At 43.4% G+C, this 27,402-nt stretch overlaps 1 protein-coding gene across 1 annotated transcript in view; it reads right to left on the reverse strand.

Annotated features, from left to right (window-relative positions):
• The window catches only part of tmem9 (transmembrane protein 9), a 122,704-nt gene that overhangs the window by 32,572 nt on the left and 62,730 nt on the right, over positions 1–27,402 (reverse strand). Inside the window, exons 3-4 of the mRNA XM_072251945.1 lie at positions 19,997–20,105; positions 13,776–13,907 (exon numbers count right to left, since the gene is read on the reverse strand). Of these exons, the coding sequence (XP_072108046.1) occupies positions 13,776–13,907; positions 19,997–20,105 (241 nt within the window). The remainder of the gene's footprint in view (positions 1–13,775; positions 13,908–19,996; positions 20,106–27,402) is intronic.

The raw sequence follows: 27,402 nt of genomic DNA on the forward strand, positions 1-27,402 counted from the left end.
GCTCTGTCATTCAAGACGATCTGGTTGATCTGCCTTAGACCTCATCTCCTCTTCTGTGCCAGTTCCACATAGCCCTCAATCCTTCATCTTTCACAAATGTAATACGTTCTTTTAAAATATCCCCAATTATATCAGTTCCAGATGCCCAGAGTAGGAAATTTGAAAAGTTCACCAAAGTCAAAGTAAATATATTATCAAAGTACCTATATGTTACCTAATCACAAACAAGAGAAAACCTGCAGATGCTGGAAATCTGAGCAACACACACAAAATCCTGGAGGAACTCCACAGGCCAGGCAGAATCTATGGAAAAGAGTACAGTCGATGTTTCCGGCTGAGACTCTCCAGCAGGAGTATTCCATAGATACTGCCTGGCCTGCTGAGTTCCTCCAGCATTTTGTGTGTGTTATATGTTACCTGAGATGCATTTCCTTGCAGGCATTTACAAAATAAAGAAATACAATAGAATTTATGAAAAACTATACATAAATAGAGACTGATGAACAACCAATGTGCAAAAGAAGACAAATTGTGCAAATAAAAAATAAATAATACTCAGAATATAAGTTGCAAAGAACTTGAAATTGAATACACAGGCTGTGAAATGAGTTCATGGTTGTGGTGAGTAAAGTTTATGTGAGACCCAAGGCTCCTCCTCCTCCTCACGCCTGATAGTAATAGTGAGAAGAAAGCATGGTCTGGATGGCGGAGGTCCTTGGTGACGGATGTTGCATGTAGCAGTAGCATGCTATTCAAATGTGCTCAATTGTGGGGGAAGGGTTTTGCCGGTGATGGACTGGACTATGTCCAGCACTTCCTGTAGACTTGCCATTCCTGGGCAATGATGTTTCCATACCAGGCAATGATGCAACCAGTTAGGATACTCTCCACTACGCACCTATAGAAGTTTAGCAAATTCTTAGGTAACATGCCAAATCTACACAAAGTTTTAAGAAAGTAGAGACACTGTCACCAGGAAACTTAAATACGCCATTGTAGCGCTACATAACTCTGCTTAGTTTGTGGAGAAGATGTTGTTGTCAACCCGGACTGACTGGGGTCAACAAGTGAGGAAAACGAGGATCCAGTTCCATAGGGAGGTATCGAAGCCCAGGTCTTGGAGCTTAGTACTGAGTTCCGAGGGGATGATGGTATCGAATGCACCATCCTCTACATCAACTTGATATTGTCATAAACTGCTTCAAAGCTGGATTCTGTCTCCCTCAGGCTTTTCTCCTCCACCTCCCCTAATTCCCTGGATTTCTCCCCACTACTAAACTGCCATTTCAACTAGCCCCCCCCTCCCCCCACCAAACAATCACATCAATCCATCTGTTGGATAATAGAGATCCCAAGATCCTTATTACATCTGCTGCTAGGACTGCACGCTTTGGGATGAAACTGGAGGATTGTGATACATCTTGTCCACCTCAAACTTAGAGCACAATAGCACTATGTTGTGGTGAACTAATTAAGCTACTGACACCTTCTGCCCACACATGGTCCAGATCCCTCCCTTTCTCTGCATATTCGTGTGCCTATCTAAGAGATTCTTAAATCTCTCTGTTAAATCCACCACCATCCCTAGCAGTGCATTGCAAGTATCCACCACTCTCTGTGTACGAAAACCTTGCCCTGCCCATCTCCTTTGAACTTCCCTCCTCTCATGTTAAATGCATGTCTTTTAGTGTATGTACGGGGTCTTTCTTTTGTTACATTTAAAATGGCGATTTTTGTTATGTTAATCTGTGGAATGCGGCTTTGTTGTGTTTTAACGCTGCAGAGAGTTTGCGCTAGCAGTTTATTGTGGTTTAGAGGGTGATAAGAGGGTGCTATTAGCCAATGGGTGGTTATGTATCGTTTTGTTTTCGGATGCCATGCTGTATGATATGACTGTGGACTGAGTTTTGGCGGGGAGTCGGGAGGAGAGACGAGGAGGACGGCGGACGTGCGGAGAGGCTCCGGTCGATCACTTCGGGTGGTCCCGAGCCGTGGGTCGACGGAATTCGGGTGGTCGTCTGACGTCGAACTTGAGCTCCAACGGTAGCGCGCGAAGAACTTGGACTTTGAATAAGTGTTGGCGCCTTTTTTTTTCATTACTTTCCTCTCTGTATCACATGTATATTAATGCCCTAGAATTAGTAATATCTATAAAGTGTATGTGTTAAAATTTACTGGGTGTGCTGGCTGATGATTGATGTTTGTGATTGATTCGGGCGACGATTGACCCTGAGGGGACTGCTGAAGCAGGTGCTGGGCGGGATTTCCCCTAGACATACACGAGCCAATATAACGGAACGTTACAAGTGGGGGCTACCGTCAGGGATTTGGATTTTTTTTCGGGAAAGTTGTACTTGTGGTTGCGGTAAGTGGTGTGAAGATGGAGCGAGATAAGATTGTAAGTTGGTGTGAAATGGAGGAGGTACCGGTGAATCATGCGTGTGTGGTAAGCGGGGTCGATTATCGCATTCCGGCAGAGGTACTGGTGCGAGGGTTGAGTTTGATTAAAGGTATCGGGCAGGTAGAACTTGTAGCTAGAAGGGGTGGGAAAGAACTGGAGGCTTGCTGGATGTTGGTGCGGGCGAGTGCCGACGTCATGGCTTTAGAATTACCAGCGACAGTCCATGTCCAGGGGGAGGCGGGGCCGTGGGGTCTCCACACTCTCCCCGAGGACGCAAGTGAGGAGGTGCCGGAGGAACTGTTGGTAAAGGCACACAATAAAAACTCCACTCCTGCCACACTGCACACTCACCAATATGCTTACTGACAGAACTGCTCTACCACAGATGCCATAGCACCAGTCATGCACTTGGCTCTGACACACCTCGAAAACAAGGACAGTTATGTCAGAGTGCTGTGTCTGGTTTTCATTTCGGCATTCATCATTACTGTCCCACAGACCCTGGTGAGCAAACTCTTACTCCTCGGTCTAAATGCACACTGTGCAACTGGGTGTGGGACTTCCTGACCAACAGACCTCAGATAGTCAGGATGCATAATTGCTGCACCCTCCCCATCACCCTCAACATGGATGCCCCAGGGCTGTGTACTGAGCCCATTGCTGTACACTCTGCTCACACATGATTGCTTGGTCAAACACCCGAGTAATCACATTGTCAAGTTCACTGATGACACAACAACGGAGGGGCTTATCACCAACAACGATAAGATGGCCGCCAGAGAGGAGATGGAAGAGCTTGAAGTCTGGTGCCAGGCAAATAACCTCTTACTCAACGTCAACAAGACAAAAGAGATGGTTATCGACTTCAGGAGAACTCTCACCACTCACATCCGTCTCTATATCGACAGCACAGTAATGGAAACTGTGAGCAGCTTAAAACTCCTGGGAGTGCACATCACTCACAACCTCTCATGGTCCCAGAACATACCTACACAATCAGAAAATCTCACCAATGTCTCTAGTTTCTGAGGAGGCTGAAGAGAGCTGAATTATGCACATCCATACTCAGGATCTTCTAGATACACAGTGGAGAGCATCTTAACGAGCTACTGCACTGTGGTGCACTGCACACCCTCCTTCAGATTGAGATGGCTGAAGCAAACATCAATAAGAAATCACAAGGACCTTTCTATTTTGCACTGGCATATTACATAATGCTGTGGGAAACTGAATATTAAATGAATGCAAACTGTGTACAATTAAAATTAACTGACTTGGGGCAAGGGCTGCAGAGACAATGCCCTGAACAGATGCTGTGTAAAATAAGAACCTCCTGCCACATGGCTCACTGACAGCTCTACTGCAGGGGCCAGAGGTCTGGCACCCAGCTAATATTCAACTATACCCTGTGGATATAGTTGAATACTAGCTGGGTGCCAAACAAACAATACATCTGCCTTTTAAACAGAGTAAAGGTATTTAGTAAAGATGCAAAATACTGCATAAACACAATATTATCCATTTTCTTTATTATTCCTAGGCAGTGGCTGTTACCAGCAAACCTTGTATCTATAACCAATTAACATTTACATCCCTAAAGAGATAAAGCTAAGTTGTTTTCTCTAACTTTCTTAGTCCTTATAGTACTAGCTCCTCTCACAGTGCTGCTAGACAGAGTCTTCCAAGATTCTGACAGAGATGCATGTAGTCATGAATGGTTCAAGCATCATGAGGCTTGTTGGAGTTCACTTCAGTCCTGAATTATTCAGTGCTGGTAGTGGAGAGCTTGCAGGGTCAGATCAGGGTGTGAACCATTCCTTGTGGAATACCACTTTCCAACCTGTGCTGGTAACCGCAGCATTTGTGTGGCTAGTCTAGTCAAAGCGCCATGTGTTGACAGACAACTCAGCAATGATAATGTCTTTGAATGTCAAAGAAAAAAGCTCGTATTTTTTTCTCTCCCTTGGGCAGTTGCTTGCTCAGAGCTCCATGACCCAGGTTTGATTCAGAGCTCCAGTGTTGGCTGTGTAGAGTTTGCACCTTTCCCCTGTGAACATGTGGCTTTCTTCCAGTTGCTCCAGTTTCCTCTTACAGTATTGTGCAAAAGTCTTAGACACATGTATATGGCTAGGGTGCCTAAGACTTTTGCACAGTACCACATTTGTCAATGCAGAGCTGGGAGCGAGTTTGTCAATCTGCTGGGATGTTGGGAATAGCGAGGATGGAGTATCATGGGAGGGGTGTGGGACAGGTGGCAGAGGAGTGCCAGGTGTGGGAGGTAGCACAGAGCAGGCACACCCAGCCCTGAGGCACCAGACAAGGTTATTTCATTGTGAACAACGGGTCTACTGATCATTATAGAATGTTCCTCTGATTCGTCCTGCTCCCTCCCCTTTCCCCAATCATGATTCCCCTCATCCCTCATCCGGTTCCTGTTCCCATTCTCAGTCCACAACAGAAACCCGTATCAGAATCACACTTATCATCACTCACAGATGTGACAAATTGTGTTTTTTTTTGCAGCAGTACAGTGCAATACATAAAATTACCACTGCAGTGTGCAAGTCTTAAGCACCTTAGCTACATATATCTGCCAAAGACTTGCCTAGTGCTGTACATCCCAAGATGTGCTGGCAGGTTATCTGGCCACTCTAAACTACCATATTCATGGGATGGGTGGGAGGAGAATCTGGGATGTGTTAATGAGTATTAAAATGGGAGATAATTGAGGGAATGGGATTAAAGGGAGTGTCTTTAAAGCCAACTCAATGGGCTGAATGGCTTCCTTCTAAATCGTAAATAAAATAAGCAACAGTTATTGTCGTACACTTACACAGTAACTAGTCCATGTAACTTACATGGTCTGACCTTGTTTCAAGTCAAGCCAAGTCAAGTCAGCAGAGGCTGAAAACCAAGCAACACACATCAAAATACTGGAGGAACTCAGCAGGCCAGGCAGCACCTATTGAAAAGAGTAAACGGTCGACATTTCGGGCCAAGACCCTTCAGCAAGTCTGGGGAAGAAAGATGAGAAGTTAGAGTGAGAGTGTGGTGGTTTGAAACTCTGATTTCAAACCTCCGCTGCCTTGCGGCCATACCCACTAATGGGAAAGGCTTTGGGAGTAAACCCCGAGGACAAATCCGGAGCTGGAGTCCCTAAGGCAGTCCGACGTTGCCTTCAACCTCATTCTGACAACTCCTGCGATGACACCAGTGCCAAGCTGTATTGGCCCTTGCCCTTCCCTTGGACAACATCGGTGTTGTGGAGAGGGGAAACTTGCAGCATGGGCAACTGCTAGTCTTCCATACAACCTTGCCCAGGCCTGCGCCCTGGAGAGGACACCTCAGCGTCGACCAAGACTTTCCAGGCACAGATCCATGGACTCGCGAGACTAACGGATGCCACCACCACTAAAACACATAAAACACACGGTAACTTCGGACACATATAACACACAATAACTTCACTACATCTGGCATGGATTACATAATTATCTACAGAATTGTGAATGGAAATGACCAATATGAAATCATCGGTGGACATTCTAAGGTGCAAAGGGACTTGGGAGTCCTTGTGCAGGATTCCCTGAAGGTTAATTTGCAGGTTGAGTCTGTGGTGAGGAAGGCAAATGCAATGTTAGCAATCATTTCAAGAGGATTAGAATATAAAAGCAAGGATGTAATGTTGAGACTTTATAAGGCACTGCTGAGGTCTCACTTGGAGTATTGACAGTAGATTTGGGCCCCTTATCTTACAAACGTAGAAAGGATGAACTGAAACTGGAGAGGATTCAACGGAGGTTCACAAAAATGATTCCAGCATTGAATGACGTCATATGAAGAGTGTTTGATGGCTCTGGGCCTGTATTCACTAGAATTCAGAAGAATGAAGGATGACCTCATTGAAACCCATTGAATGGTGAAAGGCCTTGATAGAGTGGATGTGGAGAGGATATTTCCTGTGGTGGGAGAATCTAAGAGCAGAGGACACAGCCTCAGAATAGAGGGATGTTCTTTTAGAATGGAGAGGAGGATGAATTTCATTAGCCAGGGAGTGGTAAACCTGTGGAAATCTTTGCCACTGGCAGCTGTGGAGGCCAAGTCTTTATGTATATTTAAGGCAGAGGTTGATAGATTCTTGACTGCTCAGGATATTAAGGGATATGGGGAGAAGGTAGGAGATTGAGACTGAGAGGAAAATTGGATCAGCCACTATGAAATGGCAAATCAGGCTCCTTGGGCCAAATGGCCTAATTCTGCTCCGATATTTTATAGTTTTATGGTATTATGATGGAGAAAAGGTCTTTGCTGAACAGAGATTTTCAGGACTGTGTTGATCGTCTTCCAACAACAGTGCCAGGCATGACACTAGCCTGTGCAGGAGTTCCCACCTGTTAACTAATTTTACCAGGGTTTCATCATGTTGTACTTGATCAGTTGCTTCTTTGATGCCAGTGGTATTCAATCACACACTAACTCTAGATTTCAGCATTTTTTTCACAATTTTGAATCTATAAAATCTGGATTCAAATAGTTCTGGCAAGGGGACCTAGATGAGCAAATTATTGCAAGGAAGTACCATTCAGTGTCTTCACTCAAATGAATGTAATATACTGACATCATGAAATTGGCTGTTTAGGATTTATTGGGCTTCTTCTGCACCATGCATAGTGGTGTGATTTCATACTTTGTACAGTGTTTGCGGGTGATGTGGCAGAGCAACATTGATTCAGATGTGGCTAGCTCCAGAGTATAGCATTAGAACCATGGCATTATCAGGCCTGTAGCCTTTGCTATAATTAGTCCATTCAACAGCTTCTTGTTATCAAGTTAAATGAACTGAATTGGATGAAGATTTTATGTGTTGGAAGAAGACTTGGGAAATGGCCCAAAGTGATGAACCACTGGCTGAGAACGGTGGTAAATGCCCAAGTCTTATCCTTTTGACTTGCAGTTCGGAATCCTTCATAAGCTGTGATCCTTCACCCAAGTGAGATCCTTCAACCCGGAGGCTGTGATGTCCACTGCTGAAGTTTCTTCTCTATCTCCCTAAAGTCCAATATGTTGATTATCTTCTCTTTCTCCCACTTCCCGTATTATTCTTACATTATCAGCAAGTAGTACACAAAGGCCTGTTTTCATTGTGTTACGTACCCCGTAACTGGGTCGCCAAACCAGCAGAAATGGATCACTCAGTTGGAGTCTGGATTACTAGAACTAAGAAAGTTTTATTAAAGAAACAAGCAACACAGTACTCTAATCAAAAGGATAATAAATGCAACAGTTCAGCAATGATAAACACACATGTACACAGATTAAGATAACAGGATCAATCAAGCTCTATCGTTGTCTAGGGGTAAATGACCAGTTTCAAAGTAACGCAAAGTTCAGTTCAGTTCGCAGTAATCGCTGCCGTGGCAGATGGACAGTGGGGGGAAGGAGAGAGAGTGCAAAAACGAATGAATATTCAAACGGCTTCCACACACAGACCTTCACAGTCAGCTTTCGGGTGAGTCCTTTGTGATGTCATCTGAGGTCACCGACCGTGACCCCTCCGTTTCCAGATACGATCGTTTCTCTGCGGTGAACCCGGCACTCAGGCAAGGGTGGACACACACCAGGTTCCCACCGATCATGCCTTTCCACCCTGTGCGTCTATGGCCTGGTCCCACAATCGGCCTTCCAAAACTTCCCACCGACTTGTGAGAGACGCACCGCTTCCAGGGTGTCGTTACCTCGGGTGTCGTGTGTGTCGCCTTAGCGAACCTGTTCCTTTTTATTCCCCTGCTGGGGTATCGCCTGTCCATCACTTCAAACAGTTCAGGGTTCAAAGGGGGAGCCGATCTTGACAGCTCTAACTTCCGTTACTCTCTCCCGTCCCTTCATTAACATCTCCAAATGCTGCTCCGTTGTTTTCCTTATCTCTCTCTCTCCTGAAGACAGATGGCAGACCAACTGCTGATTCCACTGGTGCCAGCACAGGACAGCTAACATCTTAATCTATGTGTATTCTTGTCACAATTGTAAGTGGGAGAATTTCACTAGTGTACAGCACAAAATGCTGGAGATACACAGCTGATCAGACAGCAACTATGGAGTGTGAGTTTGAATTAATGTTTTAGGTTGATGACCTTTCTCTACAAATGCTGAGTACCTCCAACCTTTTCTACCATTGATTTAGATTGCTAGCATCTGTAGCTGTTTGCAACACACACAAAATGCTGGAAGAACTCAGCAGGTCAGGCAGCGTCTATGGAAATGAATAAACGGTCAACTTTTCGGGCCAAGACCCTGCTTCGGGACTGGAGAAGATTTATTTACACACCAAAACATAATGTGGGAGTAGGAAAATTGGGCACTCCCGCTAAGCCAAAGAGCACTGGAAGATGTAAATTTTGGAGAAGGAATTGGAATTTTTTTTTTACATGAACCGAGATACAGTGAAAAGCCTGTCTTCCGTACTGATTCTTTACAAAGGGCATTGAAGTAGAACGAGGAGGAACAATAGCAGTGCAGAATAAAGTGTCAAGTACAGAGAAACTGCAGTGGAAATAAAGAAAAAGGTGAAGGCCACGAGTCCAATTTGTTTCACTAGGGAACTATTTAATAGTCCTATATCAGAGGGGTAGAAGCTATCCTTCAGCATGGTGGTAAGTGCATTCAGGTTTTTGCATCTACTGGGAGAAGAGAGAATTGGTTTTATAGTACACACCTCCCACCAGCTATAGAGTTCTCTATAATCAGACAGATCCATCACAGCTTAGTCTAAATTGCTCAGGAACATTCACTTCAAAAAACATTTCTGTACTATCAACAGTGATTTCAAAAGCTATCCAAAGTCAGCTTAGCCACAGGAACTACATGTTTTGACAACCTGCTGGTTTCTGTTCATGTCAAGATCATCCTTAAACACAGAGCTATAAAGGTTTTTGCTGCTGGTAACGATATCCTGAAGTGCCTGACCAGGCAGTGCTCACCGACACCCGACCGGCCTCACACTGTCATTTCTTACCCCATAATAAGCACACACTATTTTTCATTTCCTCTGAATATCATTGGACCACCTACATTGGCTCTCATCAGCCCTCACACAGACTGGCAGGAATTATTTCACTCAACCTAGTGTTAGAAACATCACTACAATGTAACAAAGTAGGAAATAACTGCAATAAATCTATTAAAACAGGAGTGGCAGTAAGCTTTTTAAAGTTGTTTGATCTTAAATATACGTTTTTTATTTTTAGATTATACAGTGAGTTAACTTGAAGAGATCATTTTAAAAGCTCAAAGCTTAATCATCAATAAAACTCTCAAAGTAAAATTAAAAGAACATCCCAAAAGCACAGGTGAGTTTTGGGAAAATGAGCAAATATTGCTCAGTGGCTGAAAATTCCACCCCCCCCCCCACCCCTGCAAATTAAGAAAAAATTTTGAGCTTTGTATGTAAGACTCACTTTTATTCTGCAGGCTATCAATTGATAAAAATACCTTAACATGCTTTGTCTGATCATTTACGTTTTGTAAGCAAGGATATGGAGGCAGAAATCCTGTCCCCCCAAAAAATTCAAAAACTATCAAGCAGATCATCTCTGCACGATATTGGTAGATAGAAGAATGCTGGCTGGGACATGGAAACACTCAAATCTCATGGTGGTTTTCTCAAAACTGCCACAGATCCACTGTGATGGTTTCCAAGCTGGCGTCCCTGGACTCCCTTGGTGAATGTTAGGGCGGTCATGGCATAAAAATGGCTGCAACCCCTGCCCGAGGATGTGCCCACTAGGACAGTGGTCATTATTGGTGACTGGACTTGGAGTGTCCCAGCACAGAATACATACTGTGCTTCGCTGCTTCCGAGCTTTTTGCCAAACGCTGTTCAAATGTTGGAGCATAGTTTCATCAGTTCAGGGAGGTTTCCACTTCATGGGATCTGGAGTCAGTGCTGAGAAATCCCACTGGTGGTGGGATAGAGTAAAGCTGTAACAGCTGCTACTTGACTAATCTGTGGGACAGTGCCTCCACTGTAGTCACCAGTTCCCAGGGATTTATGAGAAGGAATTTAACGACCGACTGGGCTGCAAACGGCCATGGTGTCTCTGAATTCTGTGCAGAGGTCGACAGAGGGTTAATGCTCCAGTTTCATTCTTTTCTGTTTTAAAGTGCCAATAGTGAAGTTCAAAGTTTAAAGTTCAATGAAAAGTTACTATCAAAGTACACGAGTCAACATATACAACTCTGAGATTCATTTTCTTGCAGGTATACCCAATAAACTCACAATAGAGTAATAATCATACTGGAATCAATGAAAGACTTCCACCAACTTGGGCATTTAACCAGGGTACAAAAGAAAACACTGTGCAAAAACAAAAAGAAAGATACAACAATAATAAATAAATAAGCAATAAATATCGAGAACATGAGATGAAGAGTCCTTGAAAATGAGTCCATAGATTGTGGGAACAGTTCAGTAATGGGGCAAGAGAAGCTGAGTGAAGTTATTCCCACTGGTTCAAGATCCTGACGATTGAGGGGTAATAACTCATGAACTCTATCACATGATTCCCATCTTTGCATTATTTTATTTTGTCATTTATGATAATTTTTATGTCTTAGCACTGTACTGCTGTCTCAAAACACTAAATTTCACATCACATAAGTCATTGACAATAAGCATGATTCTGAATTGCTATAAACACCCCTCCAACTGCTTCCCTGGCCAGCTAAGCACTGGCTATGAACTGTCTAACTAGTGTTGTTGGATTCTGCAAAGCCTATGTAACGACTGGCTTGCTAATGTTCAACACACATAAATAATAGTTCTAATGTGAGTCTTTTGCCACAGCTGCTGAGAGAAAGTGCTCCCTTTGGCCATAAAGCTGAAGTTTCCCTGAACAGCTGCTAATAAGCTTGTAATTGTAACTTCCACTAGTCCAGCTGATTCACATAGGCTTCTGCTGTATTCTACAGTCTCCTAAAGCTTGATCCTGACTCACCAGTGCTTTTACAGGATCTCTTTCTGATCCCAGAATGAAATCTTGACTCCTTGGTTGAAAACAGGTCAGGCAAAACCTTCACAATCCCAACATTCAATGATTTAGTACCGATTATATTTGTTACCAAAAATGACACAAATCTTCACTGCATGTTGACTACCTTCCAAGAGTCTCTACCATTTGTGTTTCAGGTACTTCCAGGGCAGGATGGTACAATGTCACAGCAAGTGGTGTGCTGCCTTGTAGCTCTAGCTGATAGGAGAATCAGGGTGCAATTTATGGACGTGTGAGACAGAATATGTTACATGGAAATAAGTAGGGCAAAGGGAATTAATGGGAGTGTTATGAGAATCAGACTTGATCAAGGGTAAAAGTTATTTTTGTACTCGGTTTAGTTCGTACTAGAATCCTAGAATCATATATAAATCATGTTAATGCCAAGAGAATTATTTTGGGTTTCCAGCTGTAAAAGTGTTTTGGACAAAATGAGTAATAATCATACACATGTGAATTATTCTGTCGAACTGAGGAACAGAAATGACACAGACTAAATAAAAATTTGAAAATAAGAAAACCATGAGTGCTGGAAATCTGCAAGAACAACACAAAAATATGCTGGAAACACTTGAGGTGTTTGATTGGGCCACTCAAGGACATCAATTTTATTCATTTGTAGCCATGTTTGCTCAGGCAGAGTGCTTCAGGCCGTTGTCCTGCTGAAAGACTAACGTCCTCCCTGGTTTGAGCTTTTTGGCAGAGCCTAGCAGGTTTTATCCGGGATCTCTCCGTGTATAGCAACATTCACTTTTCCAGCAATTTTGACCAGATTTCCAGTCCTTGCTGCTGAAAAGCATCCCCATAGCATTTCACAAGGCACAGTCAGTGAAAGCTCTATGAATATACAGGCTGTAACTGTTATTGTCAAATAAAATATGACCCAAGTAATGGAAAAGATATAGTGAGCATTGATCATTTCACGTTGGGAGAGTGAAATGCTGACGACTGATAATATTAATAATGGATCAGCACTGTGGCATAGTTAGTAGAGCAGCTGCCTCATAGCTCCAATGATCCAGATTCAATCCTGACCCTGGTATAGTCTGGGTGGAATTTGCATATTTCCCCTGTGACCACCTAGGTTTCCTATCTCGTCTAAAAGATACATGGGTTGAGAGGCTAATTGCTCACTGTAAATTGGTGAGTGGTAGAAACGATGGAAAACTGATGAGAATACAGAAAGAATAAGGATAGTTTATGGGTGATGAATGGCCAGTGTTGACTTGATGTGCCAAAGGACCTGTTTCTGTATTCAATGACTATTATATTAGAAAGGGGAATTGTATTTAATGATACAATAATATTAAATGGTGGCATATTGAATGATAATTGCTATATTCACCCAGGACATGCCCTGTTCTCATTGCTACCATCAGGGTGGAGGTACAGGAGCCTGAAGGCACACTACACAGCCAACGATTCAAGAACAGCCTCTTCCCCACTGACACCCGATTTCTGAATGGACATTGAACCCATGAACACTACCTCACTACATTGTTTTAAATTTTTGCGCTACTTATTTAACTATTTAATATACGTGCATTACTTACTGTAATTCAGTTTTTTTTCTCTATTACCTATTTCATTGTACTGCTGCCACAAAGACACCAAATTTCATGACATATGCCTGTGATATTAAATCTGATTCTGATTAATATTTCTGGAAATTGTAATGCAAAATAACAAATGATAAATCTGTGTATGATGGTGGTTTATATTAGAGAGAGGAACTGAGTAATGACCTCATTACACAGGAGATGATAAATTGAACAACTACATTGGGAAGTGATCAGTACATTGATTTTAAAGTCAGAGTGAAACACTTGAGACTTCTGTTGCATAATACGTTTTATAACCCAATGATATCACCAGTTTGTCAAGTCCTTTTCCTAGGTTTTCATGAACAGCTGCGTTTATTTAACCATCACCTTTAATGGATATCCATCTCAGCAACCTACTTCTTAAGATTACTTTTTGTTCACTGTTTCTCAGAAGGATAGTTGACTTCTCAAGTGAGCTTAAACTTCGTCGCTGGCAGCTGATCTATTGGTTTTAACCTATAATCCAACTGGTAGTATAGAAAGGACAACTGGAGATAACTCCAAGTAAAGAACAAAATAAATCTTTTCTAAGTTATGTTAAGATCACCATATTGTTAATAAAATAATGTTATTAATAACCAACATGAAGTGTATAAATAAACCATAGCTACAAATTGAAAAAATATGCTCATTTGGAATAGATATATTGATTACTTAAAGTATATTCATTCCTGCAGTTATCTTGCATAAAGTACACCCAAAGTTCCCATTCACTTTTCATACCTCAGTGTCTTCTTCATTGTGCAGTGGCTGAATATATGAGTCGGGTTTACGTATCAGTGGATCCACTATCATCAGGAATGCCATGTACACAAGGAGAGCTCCAACAACAGTCAGGTAAATGATGATTGTCACCTGTCAAATGAAATTCGCAGAGTAAGTTCTACATTCACTTGCAATTCTCTGTTCAGCACGTGTGTACTTTACCAGTACTCTGTACTATACAAAAATAAACTTCTTTATATCAGAGTTTTTCAGTTCATCTGTAGAATTAACTCCAACTCCTATAGCTGGGAAAATGCACAAGCCTCAACAATGAGCAAGAATAAGTTATTTAACTGTAGAAGACTTCCAGATCATCCCACTTCTCAGCTGATGTCCACATGGAGCAAAAACTCCCGGGTCTATCAATTCTCTCCAATAGGGTGAACTATAAAATTACACCCAATGTTTTAGTTGTAATCAGCAAAACTCAGGTTGAAGAATAACCTTCCTGAGATCACTGAACATGAGAACTCTCACAAAAGGATAGAAACAGACAATATTTGCCAAGATGGCATCAGTTATGTGGTGAGACCAAATACACCTTGGATTGTTCTCAGTAAAGGTACAATATGAAGAAACACACACCAGATACTAGAGGAACTCAACAGGTTGGGCAGCATTCATGGAAATGAACAAACAGTCAACATTTCGGCCAAGATTTACCTTTTCTACCTCTCCCCTTCCCAGCTTCTTATTTCACCCCCATCCTCTGCTCGCCTATCTTCTTCTTCACCTATCACCTGCCACATTATAATTCCTCTCCACCCACCACCCATCATCTTATTTTGGCTTCTGCTCCCTTCCTTTCTGGTCCTAACGAAGGATCTCAGCCTGAAATGTCGTCTGTTTATTCACATACATTGATGCTGCCTGACCTGTTGAGTTCCTCCAGCACTTTGTATGTGCTTCTCAAGATTTCCTGCATTCTCATCACCTCTTGTGCCATATCTACAGATCCTCCTCTGCCATCTTTCTACGTTACAGCTTCAAAGAGTTTGAAGAGGAGCAATTTCCATGATGATAGATCAGCTGAAGTGCCCAGAATTTCTAGCATTGTCTCTGCTATACTTCAGAATTCCTGAAATAGAAGTATTAGTCCGTGAGCCAGGACCCCAAATTTGGGCCACTGGTACCATCTGGGAAGAATAATTCTTATCGTGATTTTTGGCAAGGTATACAGCCCTAGTGTGAGAAAATATGTGATAGCATTGCAGTGGTGGTAGCTTTCTGTGTTCTGTGTGGGATGATCAAGTCATTCTTAGACCATGTGAATGACATGGCCAGTGACTTGAACCAACAGAAGTTGAACAATCTGCTGCAAAGTCCACTCTTAGCTGAGCTGATAACCCTGTGGGCAGACTTTCTGGAACACCTCCGTCACAACAATATATCAGTATTCTGGATATCATACATCAACATAGTAGAGAACGGAGTACTTGGGCTTCTGCGCACTTCTCGTGAGGGGGACTGGGAGTTGCACCTCCACGCTATAAGCACCATGATCCCATGTGAATTATGATGAATTATGCCAAGTACCTGTCCCGTTACTTTGCTCAGATGATGAACCTCCCAGAATCTTTCTGTGTATGAGGCCTTCAAGGCAGGCCAATTCTCAGTGAGGCTGTAAAGTAACAACCCCTTTGGGCAGATCCCTGTGGACCAGGCTATTGAAGCCACGGTGAACAAAGACACACAGACTCCTGGAGGCATACCATGATTCAGCCTGAATGCTGGAGCTATCCAGCGTTACTACATAACAGCTGAGCACTGCAGTGCATTCCTGGGACAGTTAAGGGAGATGGTGCAAGGCAACAAATCAGAGCTTTGTCATGAGGAGCTACAGCGGCCAAGAATCCAGAAAGATGAGGAAACAGTTTCAGCAGTGGTTAGCCTCATACATGAATGGGTCAACCCATTTGCAGAGAAGCGGGAGCTCATTAGCATCTCTACGGCATCTCTACAGCCCCCAAGGACATTGCCTCCGACCTGATGAAGGCATATGAGATTGGTGAGCAATGCTATGCAACCTTCAAGGATGAGAGACTAGAGGAAGACCCACCAGCAAAAAAAAATTCCATGATCCAATGAAAACCAACAAGCTGAAAACATTCAGTGATATGTGTAAGAAGAGAGAAGTGAAATCAAATGGGAGGGTGATCATCTTGAAAGCAAACAGGTCTTTCTTTGGACGCATCATAGTGATGGCACAAGGGTGCAGTCTACGTATGGAGGATATCCTTTCTCATCCCCTTGGACAATTACCCTCCACCGGAAAGATTGCTGAGAAAGACAAATAAAGCTACTTTAGCCACAACCTTGCAGAAAAATGTAGCAGTAGAAGATCAACTCCCAGAAAACTCTGCTACAGTAGTTGATGGAATGAACTTGGTCCAAGGAGTGAAAGGTGATCAAGTTACTTTCAGAGATGTTGCCACAACAGTTCTGGGTAAGGCTCTGAGGGAAGGCAGTCAGAGTAGCAGAATAGATGTTGTGTTCGACACATACAAGGAGAACTCTATCAAGAATAGTGAAAGATCTCTAAGAGGTAAAGAGACTGGCCATGAGTTACAAGGTATCACATGCACACAGATGGTGAGGCAGTGGAGGAGCTTCCTGACCAAAGTCAGTAACAAAAATAGTCTCAATAGCTTCATAGCCCATGAATGGAGGAAGGTGGAGTACAGAGCAAAGCTGCAGGAGAAGATTCTGTATGCAACCGTGAATGACAAATGTTACAGAATCACATCTCAAGACAGTGAGGAGGTGTCAGCTCTTCAGTGTCAACAAGAAGAAGCAGATGGCTGCCTACTTCTCCATGCTGCCCATGCCACAAGAGAGGGATACCAATCTGTAGTGATCTGCTCAGAAGACACATTTGTCTTTATCATGTCTTTAGCAATTTGTGACAAGATTGAGGCCCCATTGTTCCAGAAGTGTGGCACTAGAACCCGTACAGGGCTGCTAGACATCAGGAAGGTTGCTGCTACTGTTGGCGTAGAGGTTTGTAGGGCTCTCGTCGGGTTGCACGCATATACAGGATGTGACACTGTGAGCACTTTTGCAGGCAAAGGGAAGACAAGTGCCCTAAAACTTCTGACCAGCAACAGGGAAACTCAGGACACATTCTTAGAGTTGGGTCAGGAATGGGACCTCTCCTCAGAACTGATGGACAAACTGAAGGCATTTACATGTCTCCTGTATGCCCCAAAAGCATTGACCACCAAGGTCAATGAGCTCAGGTATCACCTTTTCTGTGCCAAAAATGATGAAATCGAAAGTCATACATAAGATGGAATATTCCCCAGGCTGCTCCATGAGGCAAGGGGAGAGATTGCTGAGCCTCTGGCTAGGATCTTTATGTCCCTGTTGTCCATGGGAAGGGTACCGGAGGATTGGAGGGAGGTGAATGTTGTCCCCTTGTTCAAAAAAGGTAGTAGGGATAGTCCGGGTAATTATAGACCAGTGAGCCTTACGTCTATGGTGGGAAAGCTGTTGGAAAAGATTCTTAGAGATAAGATCTATGGGCATTTAGAGAATTATAGTCTGATCAGGGACAGTCAGCATGGCTTTGTGAAGGGCAGATCGTGTCTAACAAGCCTGATAGAGTTCTTTGAGGAGGTGACCAGGCATATAGATGAGGGTAGCGCAGTGGATGTGATCTATATGGATTTTAGTAAGGCATTTGACAAGGTTCCACACGGTAGGCTTATTCAGAAAGTCAGAAGGCATGGGATCCAGGGAAGTTTGGCCAGGTGGATTCAGAATTGGCTTGCCTGCAGAAGGTAGAGGGTCATGGTGGAGGGAGTACATTCAGATTGGAGGATTGTGACTAGTGGTGTCCCACAAGGATCTGTTCTGGGACCTCTACTTTTCGTGATTTTTATTAATGACCTGGATATGGGGGTAGAGGGGTGGGTTGGCAAGTTTGCAGACGACGCAAAGGTTGGTGGTGTTGTAGATAGTGTAGAGAATTGTCAAAGATTGCAGAGAGACATTGATAGGTTGCAGAAGTGGGCTGAGAAGTGGCAGATGGAGTTCAACCCGGAGAACTGTGAGGTGGTACACTTTGGAAGGACAAACTCCAAGGCAGAGTACAAAGTAAATGGCAGGATACTTGGTAGTGTGGAGGAGCAGAGGGATCTAGGGGTACATGTCCACAGATCCCTGAAAGTTGCCTCACAGGTAGATAAGAAAGCTTATGGGGTGTTAGCTTTCATAAGTCGAGGGATAGAGTTTAAGAGTCGTGATGTAGTGATACAGCTCTATAAAACTCTGGTTAGGCCACAATTGGAGTACTGTGTCCAGTTCTGGTCGCCTCACTATAGGAAGGATGTGGAGGCATTGGAAAGGGTACAGAGGAGATTTACCAGGGTGCTGCCTGGTTTAGAGAGTATGCATTATGATCAGAGATTAAGGGAGCTAGAGCTTTACTCTTTGGAGAGAAGGAGGATGAGAGGAGACATGATAGAGGTGTACAAGATAATAAGAGAAATAGATAGAGTGGATAGCCAGCGCCTCTTCCCCAGGGCACCACTGCTCAATACAAGAGGACATGGCTTTAAGGTTAGGGGTGGGAAGTTCAAAGGGGATATTAGAGGAAGGTTTTTTACTCAGAGAGTGGTTGGTGCGTGGAATGCACTGCCTGAGTCAGTGGTGGAGGCAGATACACTCGTGAAGTTTAAGAGACTACTAGACAGGTATATGGAGGAATTTAAGGTGGGGGGTTATATGGGAGGCAGGGTTTGAGGGTCGGCACAACATTGTGGGCCGAAGGGCCTGTAATGTGCTGTACTACGTTTGTATGTTCTATGTCATCAACTCCCACCATGCAAGGACTGCTTAACAAAACCTGTACAGCAAGCCAACTACCAGGCTGGTATATGGAGAAGATGTCTGGAGAAAGACCCACAAGTGCCAAGCCCTGTTAGCAGAGGATGGAAGATGGAGAGAGAAGAGGAAGATGGAGAGAGAAGAGGAAGCTGGACAGTTGGTGGTGCACCGGATGGAAGGCCAGCCAGCGCCCGGTGCCGTCCTGGATCTGTAACTGCCCAAAAAAATATTCACTCCCAAGATGTATGTGTGTTGCAAATGGCCTCAGGTGTACTGACATGTGTAGACTGGCAGACTGTGAGAACCAGGCATCCACCTCCGAGAGTGTGGAAAGTTCAGATGAAGATGTGGAAGATGTGGAAGACTTGGAAAATTATTAATAGGTTATGAAAGTATGGAAAACAAAGTATGGAAAGCAGTCTTTGATTAAATATATTCATTTTACAACCAAATGGGGCCTAGGTTATGGTCCTGTGGAACCCCACATTTGAATTATTGTACTGTAATTCTATATGCTATGACAAAAGCTTAATATTGTTTTGACAACAATATGGAAAATACCATGACATTGATAAAACTCCAGAAATCTCTCCAAATGAGATTTTTTACCTTTTGGGGGGTGGGGTAACATTTTCTGCTGTACTGATGTTAATATAGTATATAAAAAGTGATTACTTATTTGAAGTAATGAAGCTACCACTGGTGCAATGCCATCACAAATTTTCTATCTCTAGAGATGTATACCTTGCCAAAAATCACTATGAGCATTATTCCCCTCAGATGGTACTGACCAGCCCTACTGGCTCACGGACTATATCTTGCTTCTGTTTTATTCTCTGCAATTTTATAAATCTTGATTTTGAGAGAAAGTAATTGTATATGTGTAACAGCAAATAGGCAGAGAGGTTTAAGCCAGCTAGCCAAAGAAACAGATGATGGAGATTTTTATGCATTGAGTTTTTGTGAAAAACGGTGGAAACAAATTGAAAAGTACCACTTTAGAGCAGGGGCTCCCAACGTTTAACATGTCATGGATCTCCAGCATTAAGTGAGGGGTCCACGGATTGAGAACCCTTACTTTAGAGGGAACTGGCCAAGTACAGAAAACTGGAGCAAGGTTCAGCCTTGTGTGGATAAAGGGGAGCTTCACGCAGTCAGCAAAGATTTGGATGGGCTGAATAGTTCCACCTATTCTGAATGACTGAAAGCACAAAATATATGTTTGTACTTTCTCATAACTAACCACCAACCACCCATAAAAACTCTTCCTGAATACTGCAGATGCTCTGAATGGTGGATATTGCATCACTGTTGGAGATGAATCAGAGGAAATCGAGGATTAGCTGTACCTTGATTGTGGTAGTGCTTCTTTCTTCATATTTACACTCACACAGCAAACAGTAGGCCTCCACATCTCGGCCTGGTACTGGCATAGGCTCCACCACATGCAGACAGTTACTGAAAACAAACAATGTTCTACATGAATGAGTGAGCATGGCTCGCAATATAATATACACCTTTTATAATGCAGTCAGTGACTGAAAGGGAACCGCTAAATGGTAATATTCCTTTAAACAGGGGTAGTGTTAACTGCAAACACTCTATTGACTGTAGTAGCAGATTTGTCATTAATTCCGCACTTTGTTGTAATAGGTGGAGGAGGATGTGTATTGCTGGGGTGGGGGAATGGTAGGTATGGGGGGTCAGTGTGTGGAAGAGTAGATATGAGGGTCAGTAGAGGGAAGGGTAGAAATGGAGGATGAGTATTGCTGGAAGGAGTAAAGGGTAGATATGGGGGGAACAGAAGAAATATTTCGCACCAACACACGTTTTATTCACCTGCACACCTAGCTAGGTGCAAGTGTTTTGGACAAGTCGATAACAATAGTTTGATGGATCTCATTCTCACTCACTGTGGTTGGGAGTGAAAATGAAGCTTCATGAGAAATCTAGGATCTAGCTCCGGACCTGACCCTCGAGGATACCAATTGAGGTCAAAAAGTCAAGGTCCAAGTTCAGTTTATTGTCACCTGCACAAGTCCATGTATGCACAGGTACAACGAAAAGCTTACTTGCAGGTACATCACAATCACACACTGTATATCATATAAGCAGCATTCATGACAGCATACATTAAATGGACATTACACCTAATTTTTTACAGGACAGAACACAATTAGAACAGCTCTTTAGCATCAAGGATGACTTGTTTCCATGGCTGATGTGGGACCTGCAATTGTCTCCGTCATGTTTGATGGGTGAGTAATTTGGGGGCTGTGTGCTCTTTTCATCATTTACTCCAGCCCAGCTTTTAGTGTGCTCTCACCGGATGGACCCAAGATTCCCTTTGCCAACCTGACTGCTTCTCATTCACCTTGAATCATCACTGACCAGAAGATGCATTATTTGAGGAAGATTTTGAGATCATTTTCTCCGGCCACCCAATAATTTCTTGTCTTAACAGAGCTGGGATAGTGCCTGCTTCAGGAATCTGGTATCATGTGTGTGAACAATGTGGTCCATCCAATGGAGCCAAAGGGGAGCAACTGGGGCTGCAAATGCTGGGATTTTGGTCTGGGAAAGAAAGCTGACAGTGGTTCTGCAAAGGCAGCGGAGGTAACTTGCCCCAGTGCTTTGAGGCACTGCTGTCGGCAGTTCATATCTCAGAACCACACAGGAGGACAGTGAGCACTGCTGTCCAGTAGATCGTGCATTTTGTAGCAGGTTTGAGACCTTGACGTTCAAACACTCTCATTCTCAGAAGGCTAAATGCTGTGCTAGTGCACTGCTAAGTATGGTGAATGACCCCATGGATCACTGCCTTGCTGAGATGAAGCTGCTGAGATGTGGTCCATACTTTTCCACATCCCACTGAATATCTTTATTTAGAGTCAGCAATATTATACTGAGGGAGCAGGCCTACATCTTGTGCACATTGACAGTTGGACCCATCCAATCATATGTTTTAGTGATATGTGATGACTTGGAGCTTATGTAGGTTCCATGACCTCCACGCATACACGCTGCCTGCAAACAGGAACTCAATTGAAGTTGGTGTGGTCCAGGTTCTGGAATGAAATGTAGGTTAAACAATTTTCCATCAGTCTGTAGATTAGCTTCACATGTGTGGAAACTTTTGGGAGGTTCGATGTTACAGTGCATGGAGAAAGATTGAAATAAGTGTCAAGAGCATTACTGTCCTGAGTTTGCATCTGTTATGGACTCATTGATCAGGATTACAACTTACTTGCTATCGTGAAGCAAGAAGATGGAAACTAATTTCTGCAGGCAGCCAATTTTGAGACGGGCTCCCCATGGCAAGTCAATTTGTACATGTTCAGTAAGCAGCATTGTTTTAAGAAACCTATTGATACCCAAAATCGACGAACCTTGGACAGCAGACTCGGGTCGCGAGTGCAGTTCCCCTTTAAGAAATCAGAAGCAGGGACACCGCACCGGTCTACAGGCACGATTAAAGTTCAAAGTTCAAAGTACATTTATTATCAAAGTGTGTATACTGCATACAACTTTCAGATTCGTCTTCTTGTAGGCAGCCACAGAACAAAGAAACACAACAGAACCCGTTAAAAAAGCCCCACACAACAAGGACCGTCAAACACACAATGAGTGAAAAATAGAACAAATCGTGCAAATGGTAAAAAAATAAACAAATAACATAGAACATTAACCGTAGAGTCTCTGAGAGTGAGTCCAGAGCCATGGAGCTAGTTCAGCGGTGAAGCCGGTCCAGGACCCTGATGGCAACAGGGCAACAACTGTTCCAGAACCTAGCTGTGTGGGACCCAAAACTCTTGCATCCCCCGCCCAATGACAGTAGTGAGAAGAGAGGAAGACCAGTCAAACGCAGGCAGATGACACTGAACACCTAATCATTTTCAACTCTTGCCCTTGACGATTCTAATCATGCTTGACACCATTCGGCATGGAGTAATAGAGCTAATCATGGGTTTGTGTTCTGTCATCAGGAATTGGGGCAATCATCACTGGGGATGGTTGCACCTACATTCTCTGCTCTCATCTGCAAAAGCATCACGGGATTCCAAAAGCATCAGATTGTTTAGTCAGCTCAAAAGTACATTCTTAAAAGGGAAATTACAGGCTTCAATCAATTGCAGTTCAGAAGTATATCTCGAAGAAGAAGAATATCTAATTGCTTTGTGAACTGTCTGCAACATGTCGCCATTGGTTGCTGGTACCATCTTGCCTTACAAGATACAGAGGCCTTTAATCCCAACTATCCTGCTGGTGAATGTAGTCTCTGAAGACCTCAGGGCAAGACAGCTGTACCAGAGGGATATCAGAGACTGCAGTGTACTTTGTTTCATTGAAACCTGGCTATTCCCCTGCCATTTTGGACAGCGCTGCAGCTCAATCGCTTCACTATTCTCCACAAGGACAGGATAGCTCAGACTTTTAAAGGCAAACTAGCTCAGACTTTTAGAGGTAGAGTAAGCTTTATGATTAATTCATTGTGGTGCACAAACATGGCAGTAATGTCTCAGTCCTGTTCACCCAACCTGGAACATCTTGTGATCAAACGTTCTCCATTTTATCTGCCAAGGGAGTTTTCTGCCATCATTCTGGTAGTGGTGTGCATTCCCCCTCAGGCTAACATCAGGCTGGCACTAGAAGAGCTGAGCAACATAATCACCAGGCATGAAACTGCACACCCTGATGCCTTCTCTATCATTGTGTGAGATTTCAACTAGGCCAGCTTGAACAAATCTTGGAACAACTACCACCTGTGGAACTAGAGGACCAACATACTTGACCATTGTTACACCACCACCAAGAATGCTTACCATGCCATCCTATGCCCACACTTTGGAAAGTCCGGTCATCTGGCTGTATTTTTACTCCCAGTGTATAGGCAGAGACTAAAGACCGCAGCATCAGTGGTGAGGACCAAAAGGGTATGGTCAGGAGAGGTTTAGGAGCACTTGAAGGACTGCTTTAAGTTGGTGGACTGGAAAAAATTCAAGGATTTATCTTTGAGCCTGAATGAATATGCCACAGTTATCACCGACTTTATCAAGAACTGTGTGGATGAGTGTGTCCTTTTGAGAACATAGCAGACATACCCAAACCTAAAACCATGGATGAACCAGGAGATTTTGCAGTCTGCTGAAGGCTAAGTCTGTGGCATTCATGGCAATGATCCAAAACTATACAAGAAGTCTAGGGATGACCTATGGAAGGCTATTTTAAGGGCGAATGAACAACTCCAACTGAAGTTGGAGATAGAATCAGATGCACATCAGCTCTGGCAGGGTTTGGAGGCTATTACTTCCTACATCATGAATGGCTGTGATGTTTCACTGCCAGATGAGCTCAATGTCTTTTATACACACTTTGAAAGGGAGAATAAAACGACACCTGTGCATCATCTGCAGCATCTGGTGCCCCTGTGATCCCTGTCTCGGAGGCCAACATCAGAACATCTTTCAGGACGGCTAACCATCGCAAGGCATCAGGCCCTGATAGTATACTGACTAGGGCTCTGAAAACCCTGTGCCAACCAACTGGTTGGAGTGTTCAAAACGTCTTCAATCTTTCACTGCTGAAGTTGGATGTTCCCACCTACTTCAAAAGGATGACAATCTTACCAGTGTCCAAGCAGAGCAGGGTGAGCTGCCTCAATAACTATCGCCCAGTAGCACTCAATTCTACTGTGATGAAGTGCTTTGAGAGGTTGGTCATGGGTAGAATCAACTCCTGCCCCTCTGCAATTTGCCTATTGCCACCTGCCTGCAGGTCTACAGTGGATGCAATCTCACTGCCTCTTCACTCAGCCTTGGAATACCTGGACAATAGTGATACCCACGTCAGGTTGCCCTTTACTGACTACGGCTCAGTGTTCAACACAATCATATCCTCAGTTTTAACAACAAGCACCAAAACCTGAGCTTCTGTACTTCCCTCTGTAACTAGATCCTTGACTTCCTCACCAGGAAACCATAGTGGAAAAAGCATCTTGCTGATGATCAACACTGGCACACCACAAGGATGTGTGCTTAGCGCACTGTTCTACTTATTCTACACCCATGATTGTATGGTTAGGCACAGATCAAACAGCATCTATAAATTTGCTGACGACACAACTACTGTTGGCAGAATTTCAAATGGTGACAAGGATGTGTGCAAGAGCGAGGGAAATCTGCTGGCTGAGTGGTGTCACAGCAACAATCTTGCTCTCAACGTCAGTAAGACCAAGGAATTGATTGTGGACTTCAGGAAGGGGATGCCAAGGGAACACACAGCAGTTCTTATCGAGAGATCAGCAGTGGAAGAGGTGAGTAGTTTCAAGTTCCTGGGTGCCAACACCTCTGGGGATCTCTCCTTGCCCAATATACTGATGCAAAACAAAGAAGACAAATCAGTAGCTATATTTCATAAGGAGTTTGATGAGAATTTATATGTCACCAAAGACTATCTCAAATTTGTACAGATGTACTGTGGCGAGCATTCTAACTGGCTGCATCACTGTCTAGTATGGAAAGGCCACCGCACAGGATCGGAAAAGGCTACACAGAGCTGTAAGCTCAGTCAGCTCCATCGTGGGCACCAGCCTCCCCAGCATTTAGGAAACCTTCAAAAGGTGATGCCTCAAAAAGACAGCATTCATCATGAAGGACCCCCATTACCCAGGACATGCCCTCTTCTCATTGCGATCATCAAGGAGGTGGCCCAGGAGCCTAAAGACACACACTCAACATTTCAGGAACAGCTTCTTTCCCTCTGCCATCAATGGACAATAAACCATGAACACTACCTTAGTATTTTCCCTTTTTTTTGCATCTAATTACTCATCTAATTTAGTTTTCTTTTCATACATACTTCTTATTGTAATTTGTAGTTTTTATTACTATGCATTGCAATGTACTGCTGCCACAAAGGAACAAAGTTCATGACATACGCCACTGATATTAAACCTGATTCTGATCCTGCAGAAATGACTGAGCTAATTTGTATATTTTAGTATAGATATGGACTTGATGGTTGGCGTGGACAAGGTTATCGAGCCCGTTTTTGTGCTTTGTAAGCTATGACTCTAACTAGCATTGTTTAGACTCGGTCACCAAAATGTGGCACAGTTGAAAGATTGAGTTCCACTATCTGTTCTTGATGGTATCAATGCTGTGGAGAAAGGTCTAAACGGAATTCACAAATTGCTCTTCAACACCATCTACTGTTTGGTGAGAGAGTAACATATGCACTGTCCTAGAGAAGTCATCTCTGATTTAAAAAATAATGTATGTAAAACTTCTCACAGGACTATAGCCCTGATTTCAGCCACCTACTGGTGTCTAACCAAGAGCTGCAGCTGAAAGCATTAGAGATGAAAGCTCGAGAAGCATTTATTCAGGAAATTTATTCTGAACTTAAAGAGAGGTAACTTTGAAGGTATGAGACATGAATTAGCTAAGATAGACTGGCAAATGACACTTAAAGGATTGACGGTGGATATGCAATGGCAAGCATTTAAAGGTTGCATGGATGAACTGCAACAAATGTTCATCCCAGTTTGGCAAAAGAATAAATCAAGGAAGGTAGTGCACCCGTGGCTGACAAGAGAAATTAGGGATAGTATCAATTCCAAAGAAGCAGCATACAAATTAGCCAGAGAAAGTGGCTCACCTGAGGACTGGGAGAAATTCAGAGTTCAGCAGAGGAGGACAAACGGCTTAATTAGGAGGGGAAAAAAGATTATGAGAGAAAACTGGCAGGCAACATAAAAACGGACTGTAAAAGCTTTTATAGATATGTAAAAAGGAAAAGACTGGTAAAGACAAATGTAGGTCCCCTGCAGGCAGAAACAGGTGAATTGATTATGGGGAGCAAGGACATGGCAGACCAACTGAATAATTACTTTGGTTCTGTCTTCACTAAGGAGGACATAAATAATCTTCCAGAAATAGTAGGGGACAGAGGGTCCAGTGAGATGGAGGAACTGAGCGAAATACATGTTAGTAGGGAAGTGGTGTTAGGTAAATTGAAGGGATTGAAGGCAGATAAATCCCCAGGGCCAGATGGTCTGCATCCCAGGGTGCTTAAGGAAGTAGCCCAAGAAATAGTGGATGCATTAGTGATAATTTTTCAAAACTCGTTAGATTCTGGACTAGTTCCTGAGGATTGGAGGGTGGCTAATGTAACCCCACTTTTTAAAAAAGGAGGGAGAGAGAAACCGGGGAATTATAGACCGGTTAGCCTAACGTCGGTGGTGGGGAAACTGCTGGGGTCAGTTATCAAGGATGTGATAACAGCACATTTGGAAAGCGGTGAAATGATCGGACAAAGTCAGCATGGATTTGTGAAAGGAAAATCATGTCTGACGAATCTCATAGAATTTTTTGAGGATGTAACTAGTAGAGTGGATAGGGGAGAACCAGTGGATGTGGTATATTTGGATTTTCAGAAGGCTTTTGACAAGGTCCCACACAGGAGATTAGTGTGTAAACTTAAAGCACACGGTATTGGTGTGGGTGGAGAGTTGGTTAGCAGACAGGAAGCAAAGAGTGGGAATAAACGGGACCTTTTCAGAATGGCAGGCGGTGACTAGTGGGGTACCGCAAGGCTCAGTGCTGGGACCCCAGTTGTTTACAATATATATTAATGACTTGGATGAGGGAATTAAATGCAGCATCTCCAAGTTTGCAGATGACACGAAGCTGGGTGGCAGTGTTAGCTGTGAGGAGGATGCTAAGAGGATGCAGGGTGACTTGGATAGGTTGGG

This window comes from Mobula birostris, chromosome 3 (genome assembly GCF_030028105.1).
Source record: "Mobula birostris isolate sMobBir1 chromosome 3, sMobBir1.hap1, whole genome shotgun sequence".
NCBI lineage: Eukaryota > Metazoa > Chordata > Chondrichthyes > Myliobatiformes > Myliobatidae > Mobula > Mobula birostris.